General features: G+C 38.5%; 1 protein-coding gene across 1 annotated transcript in view; it reads right to left on the bottom strand.

Annotated features, from left to right (window-relative positions):
* LOC136842742 (NACHT and WD repeat domain-containing protein 2) overlaps nucleotides 1–10,000 on the bottom strand; it is an 89,121-nt gene that overhangs the window by 59,623 nt on the left and 19,498 nt on the right. The window contains exons 5-6 of the mRNA XM_067110481.1: nucleotides 9,304–9,507; nucleotides 8,276–8,420 (exon numbers count right to left, since the gene is read on the bottom strand). Coding sequence (XP_066966582.1) covers nucleotides 8,276–8,420; nucleotides 9,304–9,507 — 349 coding nt within the window. The remainder of the gene's footprint in view (nucleotides 1–8,275; nucleotides 8,421–9,303; nucleotides 9,508–10,000) is intronic.

The raw sequence follows: 10,000 nt of genomic DNA, 5'->3' as shown, positions 1-10,000 counted from the left end.
TATTCCTTTCATGAATCGGTTTCAGAAGGTGAAATTGCTAGCTGAGCCTCGATAGAGAGAGAGAGAGAGAGAGAGAGAGAGAGAGAGAGAGAGAGAGAGAGAGAGAGAGAGAGAGAGTTTGCGTGAACACTAACACTGTTCCTTGCATGAATCGGTTTCAGAAGGTGAAATTGCCCTGTAATATCATATAATCATGCCATGTCGTTCAGTGTATGCGACCTTGCCTTAGCACAGAGTGACCCCTTTTGTTCTCTGAAAGTGGCGTAGATATTTTTTAAGATTATCGAGAGTAATCGCATTTATTTGGAAGTAAGCGTGCGCGAATTTATACTTTAAAAAATTACGAACATGTAAAGTGATATTGTTGAGAGCGTTCTGTAAAAACAAAGGGATATAAAACAACGATCTTTTTTTTTTTTTACCTTCGAAATAAAAGGAAATCTACCTCCATTAGGTTTTAACAAATTTCGTAAGGAGAAATCTAGTTTGGTATTTTGTCTCGCATATAATAACTGTTCGCTTGGTTTGTAGAGAAGCGTTCAACTCTATGACGCAGCGTTTATTGAGAAGGAAGTTATGCATGATGCTTCGGGTTAATTGAAGGATAATTACGGAATAGGTCGTCTAAATTATAGAAAGCAAGCGGTAGGAAAGTGCGTCAGTAGGATGTGTAATGCTGATCGGCAGTAGCTAAGAATTGCAGAAACAGGCGGAAGAGTTTAAAACTTACTTATTAAACAAAGATTGAAATGTGCATATGTTAGCAAGAATAACAGACGAACGGTCCTGGACGTAAATTTTTGAAAATAACAATCAAATTAAGTACGCAGTGTCAAGATAGCTGCCATGTTGCCATAACTGTTTTACCAAAGTCTAATAAAAATCTGAGACACAGGATATATGAGAGAGGTAACTATATAATTTTACGGGAGAGGGACGAAACGACCCGTTAGAATAGTGAAGAAGAAAAAGTAATATGTATCCAAATACTGTATTTACGCTTTTCATAACAATATACTCTCTGGGAAATGAACTGTATGCTCTGAGTAGCCATCGTCTAGTCCAGGCTAGCCTCCCTCATCCCTTCTTCTTCTTCTTCTTCTTCTTCTTCTTCTTCTTCTTCTTCTTCTTCTTCTCCTTCTTCTTCTTCTTCTTTTAAAGTGCTTTTCCCCCATTTGTATGGGGTAAGAACGGTGCCTATCCCGGTATATATAAGCAGAATGAAGGTACCCTGCTCCCTCTCTTATGTTACCGTCATTCTTGACGGTACTGGCACATTTACCTTTAACCCTTCGTACTTCTTCCTAATGAGCACCATATTCTTTGGAAGCCTGAATTTCAAGTCAATGGCCCCAGTGGGTTTGTTCCATAAGAACAGGATTCGTCTTCTGAATAATAATAATAATAATAATAATAATAATAATAATAATAATAATAATAATTTTATATATGGTCTCCTCAATTCTTCCTGTTATTTTCTTCTCGCTGATAAGTGGCCGATGTTCATAAGAAGAATTGAGAAGACCATATATATAAAATCAATTCCACTGATGCTGCCATTCTCTTTAACAAAACATGCTTGAAAGAGGGTCTATTACCTTCGAATAATAATGAAAATAATAACAATAATAATAATAATAACAACTAGTATCAGTAATAACGAAATCATGACTTTGCTCGGATGACTTTGTTGTGCAGAGGGAGTGGAAGATTGATTGACATGATTTATGAAATTTAGGCTGTCAAGTCAAGCACTGTATCACTTTCGGCCATTCAGTGTTTGAGACAATGAAAAGAGGAAATTAGAGTGGTTGGACAGCAAGATAAAGGGATCCAGAAAATAAAGAGATGAAGTGCAAGGAACTAAAGGTGGAACTGGAAGAAAGCCCCACAATTCCACTAAAAAGTAATAGTTAGTGAGGTTGGACAGCCAGCAAGACTGAAGAAAGGGAGCGAGAATGGAGGTGAAGTAATAGGCTAAAAAGTAGGTTCAGCTACGGGCCGAAGGGACGCTGCATACACCCACGCCTATAGTGCTCCACCTGAGCTGCACTGACGGCACTAACCCCCCTACGGAAAAGAATGGAAGAAAAAAAGAAGAATAGAGTAGAAAAAAGAATGAAAGAAGAAAAGCATAAGAATAAAGTATAAAGAAAAAGGGGTTACCCAGAGAAATCCTAAAGAGTTGTTAGTATTTTCTTAATGAACGGTAGAACGTCTTCCATTTGAAATGGAAATGGGAGCGGCGAAGATATACGTGAGATACACTACGTATGTACCGGATACAGTGGGGCTGTATCCTGCTGTTTAGATATGCACGGGTGTAATCTTGAGGTTACGAAATTGTTAACCACCTCGAGTAACCTCTGTGATTCAGAAAGACGTTTGGGAGGGGTAATAACAGTACGGTGGGTAATATTACGTGTGTGTATGTGTGTGTATATATATATATATATATACATACTGTATATATATATATATATATATATATATATATATATATATATATATATATATATATATATATGTGTGTGTGTGTGTGTGTGTGTGTGTGTGTGTGTGTGTGTGTGCGCAGGGGACGATGTATGCGCAAGGTAAAGAATCCGTCTAACCCCCAACAAAGATGCTAAAGTTCGCTATACTGAAAAACAGAATGCTACAGAAATGAGTATAACCGCCAGCACGGAAAACAAAATTCCAAAGTCTGTTGGTAGTGGGAAAGAAAATCGCTGTCTTGGGAAATAGCTCCTGTTTGGAAGCACGTTTAGTTAATTTTTAGGTTATGATATCGCTTAGACATATTTAAAGTAGCCTGAACACCGTAAATTCATACGATGAGACAAGTATACATGAACAATACGCTTGTACCACGAAAGCAACTGAGTTTTCCAAAATGGGTTGTGTAATTAACCGAAGTAATTACCGCCTTAATCTCACTGCAGTATTAATATATTATGTTTATATAATGTATTAAGTTTATATAAGAGAAAACCATTCATGGAAAACATTCCATAACCTGTTGGTAGAGGAAGCGTAAGTAACTATCCTTGGACATACTACCTATAGAAGGGGATCGTGTGGAATTAAATCATACTAATAAACAAGTAAAAAATACGCCGAAGTGTCTTCGGCGCAATCGAGTTTTCTGAACAGCCGCTACAGCGTATTATCAAGGCCACCGAAAATAGACCTATCTTTCGGTGGTCTCGGTATAATGCTGTATGAACCGCGACCCATGAAACTTTAACCACGGCCCGGTGGTGGCCTATCCTATATAGTTGCCAGAAGCACGATTATGGCTAACTTTAACCTTAAATAAAATAAAAACTACTGAGGATAGAGGGCTGCAATTTGGTACGTTTGATGATTGGAGGGTGGATGGTCAACATACCAATTTGCAGCCTTCTAGCCTCAGAAGTTTTTAAGATCTGAGGGAGGACAGATAAAGTGCGGACAGAGTAAAGTGCGGACGGACAGGCAAAGCCGGCACAATAGTTTTCTTTTACAGAAAACTAGAAAGGGTATGGCGAAGACTACTAGCGCTGGAAAGAAAGAGAATCATGAGAGAAGAAATAAAACCAAAGACAGTCTTGAATAAATGGAATAACTCACGAAACAAAACGAAAACTAAAATTTGTAAGTATACTTAATTTTAAGACTTTGATTTCGCCTACGCAATTTAAAGTAACCTAGACACTCTGAATGTATATGATATAAGCAAAAATGTATACATACATGGATACACACATGCAGGGCATTATGGTTGGTCTCCTGCACCTTGTGAATAAGCAAGAATAAATATGCTTATAACACGGTGGTAGATTAGCTTTCCAAAATGAGCTGCTTAATTAACCGACCTGATTACTTCGTTAATTTCACTGCGGTACTAATAAACAGCTTCCACCTTAGAAGTAATTTGATCCGGGTCTTTTGTCAAAGGCGAATTGTTTGTTTAGTGTGTTATTATACATTCCGTCTAAATCATTTGATGTCACCCTGATAACACTAATGATAACAGAACGATACACAAAGAATAATTATCCGGCCTTTAAGCCAACGCCTAAAAAAATAATAAATAAAAAAAAGAAAAAAGCCTTTTGTCGTCACTGCGGTAGGCTCTGAAAAGCAGGCAGCAGGCCAACGGAAGAGGAGGGAAAACAAAAACCAAAATGAAAAAGGAAAAAAAGTCGACAGCAGACACGCCATCTATGCAACATCACGAGTATCACACCAGTTCTGTCATCCTTCGAGTCACGCGAGTCTTCCTCGCTTCCCGTTCGTGTGTCCGCATGTTTGTTTGTTTGTTTGTTTGTTTGTCCGCTGTATCTGTTTATCTGTCTGTATATAAATCTGTGCATTGTGTGGGTTCTACTGTGACTCAGCTATCAATCTTTTTGGTCGATGCTTGACGCTGGATTCGTCATGTGATGCCTGCTTGCTTGCTTGCTCGCGTGTGAAGCATTTTGTTTGCTTTGGCAAAATTGCGTTGGGATGACGCCCATTTTACCTTCGTTTTCCCTTGGACAGTTGTTTGTTTGTAGTAAAAACTAAGTCAAGTTATCAGTAAGAAGAACAAACAAAACATGCGTCGAAGTTTCTTCGGTGCAATCGAGTTTTCTGTACAGCGTATAATGCTGTATGAAACTCTTAGCCAGGACCCATGAAACCCTCAGCCGCGGCCCATGAAACTTTCAACCACAGACCAAAGGTGGCCTGTGCTGTTGGCACCTATAGCGGTGCCAGACGCACGATCATGGCTAACTTTAACCTTAGATAAAATGAGAACTACTGAGGCTAGAGGGCTGCAATTTAGTACGTTTGATGATTGGAGAGTGGATGATCCACATGCCAATATGCAGCCCTCTAGCCTCGGTAGTTTTTAAGAGCTGAGAGCGGACGGATAGACAAAAAGCCATCCCAATAGCGTTCTCTTAAAGAAAACTGAAAAGCGGAGGAAATGCGTATCGCCGTTATAATTGCAGCCTTTTTTTATTCTTCGTTTCAGAGAAAGAACGACTTGCAGAAAAACGAATGGAATCGAGTCAAGCGAGCTTCTGAGAAAAAAGATAAAAGGAGGAAAATTATTATCAAGACGTCACGAGAAACGTACGACAAATAAAGAAAATGGATTATAGTCTCGTAAAAAAATGGTAAATGAATAAATGAGTTTACACAAAGAATTATGAAAGGGGTTAGTCAGATGAGCTCACATTAAAAAAAAAGGAAGAAAAAATCAAGCGAGCATCCGATGGATCAGGAACAAAAAAAAAAAAAACCACTGTATCACAACAATGCAGACCACGTCACAGCATGACGCAGTGTTCTGAGCTAAAGCAGCGATTATAAAAGATAGCTGCAGTTAGTGGCTAATAAGCTATTTTTGTTGTTGTTATTATTGTTCTTTGCTTTTAAGGCAAAAAGGGAGAAGGACAACCCTCAGGACTGAAGGAAGGACGAAGAAATAGCGTTGTTGACAGTAGGAAGGTGCAGAGCTAACTGAAAAAATACCTGAAAAGTGGCCTGCATGAACTTTTAGCAGAGAAGAATTCTACATTACAAATGGAGCCCAAGACACTGACATGACGATAATGACATGGGTGTTGTGTTAAGAGACAAGGCTGACTAATGTAAGCAGGTATTCGAAAACATAAATTACTTATGTTTGGTCAAATCATTAACTGATCCAACATCATGTCTAGAAGACGAGAGAGGCAACTGAAAGTTTCCTATAAATGTAGAATAGAAGAATACTTAATGTTGCGGGAAGTATACAGTGAAAAAGATGCTCTTTGCTCAAGTTAAGCTTTTAGGTTAAGTGTAAGTTAGAGAGAGAGAGAGAGAGAGAGAGAGAGAGAGAGAGAGAGAGAGAGAGAGAGAAAATAAGTGACTGAATTATAAATCTATTACTATGAAAAAAAAATGGTTGACAAATGACGAAGTTGTTTTCCTTGTAAAGCGCCATCAGAGGTGAATGAACGAGGAACTGCAGAAGCAAGCAAGGAGGAGGGAAATTATTGTTATTATTATTCAGAACATAAGCCCTGTTCATGTAGAACAAGCCCACAGGGGCCATTGACTTGAAATTCAAAGTCCAGAAACTTTTGGTGTTCAATGGAAAGAAATAACAGCAGATAATGTTAAATACAGAAAGAGGGCTAGAAGATGGTTGAAATCATAGCGTGAAAAGAGTTAGAAGTGGAAAACTAATCAGAAGTAAATGGAACTATAGTATTCCTTATGGGGCTTCATGTAGGTTCAAAGAGCCATTATTTTTAATAGAGTTCTCATATCATTTCTAAGTCTGCTGGGAAAATTGGGTTGACAGGTTCTTGTTCCCCTAAAATCCCACCTATTTTGAGAGTAAATTCTTGCTGATGATAATTTAGCAAGGAATTTACCCTTAAAATAGATGGCATTTTAGAGGAACAAGAAACTGCCAACATAATTTACCCTGCAAATGTAAGAAATATGAGAACTCTGTTAACATTAACACTTTTTCGCACCTCCATGGAAGTCCATTAAGGAATACGTTTGTTATCAATTGACAAATTAACTTTCCAAATGCTCGAAGATTAGCAGGCTTGGACTGGTTTCCCCCCAACCCCCTCCCGCCATTTTTATCACTAGTCTTTCTTATCAGCCTTCTTCAGAAGATCATAACATGCCATTCGTCAAACTGACACCTCTTTTACGTTTACTTTCATGAAAATCATCCTTCTTCACACAACTTGAATATCAAATCGAATTTTTATATATATATATATATATATATATATATATATATATATATATATATATATATATATATATATATATATATATATATATAAATATTACTGCTGTTCGCCCTCAATGTATTTCTTTGTAGTAATATCAGATGAACCAAGGCGGGAAGGACGGGTGTTGTAGCGGCCGGGTCACGTAGCCAGTTCAAATTTTAACGTTCGTGTGTAGGAAAGAACTCGGTAGCGTTAGGCATTTCACCCCATAGAAAATTTCCATATCCAACCTTAAGATAGGTGGTCTTAAAGCTTTTTCTACCTGTCCTCCTTGGCCAATGTTTTTGACAAAACTTGACCCCCCAGGACATGAATGCATTCCCTGTTTGACCCAACGCCGGTCAGACAAGGAGCAGAGAGAGATTTGAACTGTCGCAGAGATCAGACGTCTTTTTGGTCTCTCCACCCTTTGTCTATCACCTTCTATTAGTGAATTGTGAAGTGACGAATTATTCTCCAGAACTTCCGATCGTCCGTTGTATGCGCAGCAACGCTTCGTCCAAGGTAAAGTCTGTGTTTTTGTTCAAAACTTCGTCAATTACTTATCCACGTCTGTATTTCCAACTTCCTTTGTTTCATCCTCCAGCCACCACTTACGGTAGACGCTTTTATGACGTCTAGATTAAGCCAAATTATTATATTGTTTAGCTTCATCCAAATTATTCCATTGAGAGTACTAGGACTTAGGGTAAGCAAGTCATTTTAATTCTCTATGCATTCTTTGTGTCTCGGATCCATTGTTTGGAAGAACCGTTGCGTTTTGTATTTAATACCATCTTAACGAGTAGAGATTTTTTCTGCGTCTGCAGTTGGTGACATTTATCATAAAGTCTTTATTCCTTGAATATTCTTTGTTAAGGTTAATTACCCTTAACTGGCGACCTTTGGTTAATATAACGACTGTCTTTGAGGTTAATTCGTGGCTTCAAGTGACAGGTTACGTGTGTCCTTGGCATGCAGGGCCATGAAAAAATTACGTAAATCAAGTAATAAACTGATCAGCCAAGACGCACTTGTAACAATATATATATATATATATATATATATATATATATATATATATATATATATATATGTGTGTGTGTGTGTGTATGTATATATATATATATATATATATATATATATATATATATATATATATATATATATATATATATATATATATATATTGTGTTTGGCCTGACCTGATTTAAACCGGATGGCAGTTAACAGATATTTTATTATTCACAAGAGTTGCAAGCTTTCAAAGACGATGAGGACAGCTGGTCCTTTGAAAGCTTGTAAATTTTGTGAATTAAATCTCTCTTAAATATAATCCAGTTAATCTTTGTATGAACGCACGGTACAATTTTGCGATTGATGTGTATGCATATATATACATATAATATATATGTATATGAGTGTGTACATGTATACATTCGCAAGAACGTGTTTAAATTTATATTTCTGTACGTGCATAGGCCATGCAGTCGGAAAGTCTTCTAACCATTACTCACCGGACATGAAATAATTATGCATGGCTTCCTTGTCCATCTTGTGAGTGTTGTAGCACGCCTGGGCAGCCTTCCTCAGGAGCTTCTGCATCTTCGCCAGGGTGTCCCACCAGGTGGCTTGGTCCTGGGCTTGCAGTTTCGGGACACGCTGCCGTTGGGGAAAGGCGAAGAGAAAGGAAAACGTTGTCAAGGTTGATATTTTCGTCGCTGCAGCCTACTTCCCGTTTTCTACGTTAAGCCCGAAGAAAATGGGTAATAGACACTATTGCTTTTTGAAATAAGAATTATTAGGAATTATTATATTTCTAGGGAAAAACAGAAATAGAGAGAAGTTGGAGTGGCCGGACAGCTAGATAAAGAGATCCAGTAAACAAAGATGAAGTATCAGGATCTAAAGGTGGAACTGGAAAAAAGAGCACAGTTGAACTAAGAAGTAATAGTCAGAGAGGTTGGACAGCAAGACTGAATAAGGGAAGCGGGAATGGAGGTCAAATAAAAGGCTTGCAAGTGGGTGCAGCTAGGGTCCTAAGGGATGCTGCAAACACCCTTACGTAACGCCTACAGTGCATCACATGAGGTACGCTGATACACTAACCTTCTATGGGGAACTAGACGGACCACCCAGTCACTTATATTCTAACCTTCAGTAATGCCTACAGTGCACCACGTTTGTTGCACTGACGGCACTAACCGTCTATGGGGAACTAGGGAGGCCACCCAGTCACTCATATTCTACCCTTCAGTAACGCCTACAGTGCATCACGTGAGGTGCACTGACGGCACTAACCCTCTATGGGGAGCTAGAGAGACCACCAAGTCACTCATATTCTACCCTTCAGTAATGCCTACAGTGCATCACGGGAGGTACACTGATGGCATTAACCCTGTATGGGGAACTAGACAGACCACCAAGTCACTCATATTCTGCCCTTCAGTAACGCCTACAGTGCATCACGTGAGGTTCACTGATGGCATTCACCCTCTAGAGTCTAGAGGAAACTAGACCCACCACTCACTCAATCATATCCTACCTTGTTGTTGAAATTGACGAGGATGGACGAAATGGACTGCAGGTTGAAGACGAAGGGCACCGAGTTGGTGTCCTTCTTGTACCACCTGTCGATCAGGATGACGTCCACGCCCATGTTGACGAGGGCTTCTCGCAGCATCAGCAGCTCTGAGCCCAGGATCACGCGAGGGATGGGGCGGTAGCCGTACTTCTGTCCTCCGAAGAACTTGGAGGAGGAGAAGAAGTAGAGGGAGAGTTACGGTAACAGGATCGCGTCGGATTATGTATTTCCCTTTCTCTCTCTCTCTCTCTCTCTCTCTCTCTCTCTCTCTCTCTCTCTCTCTCTCTCTCTCATATATTATACACACACGCACACGCACATATATATGTATATACATACATATATATATGTATATATAACTAACTTAATCTAATCTTTGTAACTGCAAAATGACCTATATATTTGACCAGTTAGTTGAACTAAATCGCATTTATCCAATACAATGGTGTTTATGCAAATTGTCGGTAATTTTGCCTGATTAATATACATACCAATTTATCTATATCCATATACAGTATATGTATATATATACACATACACACGTATATATGCATAGAGAGAGAGAGAGAGAGTCTATTGGTCACCATATATATATATATATATATATATATATATATATATATATATATATATATATATATATATATATATATATATA

The sequence above is a fragment of the Macrobrachium rosenbergii genome, chromosome 10 (assembly GCF_040412425.1).
Source record: "Macrobrachium rosenbergii isolate ZJJX-2024 chromosome 10, ASM4041242v1, whole genome shotgun sequence".
In the NCBI taxonomy this organism is placed as follows: domain Eukaryota; kingdom Metazoa; phylum Arthropoda; class Malacostraca; order Decapoda; family Palaemonidae; genus Macrobrachium; species Macrobrachium rosenbergii.
The sequence above is the reverse complement of the archived record's forward strand: the minus strand, read 5'-3'. Positions and strand labels throughout refer to the sequence as shown.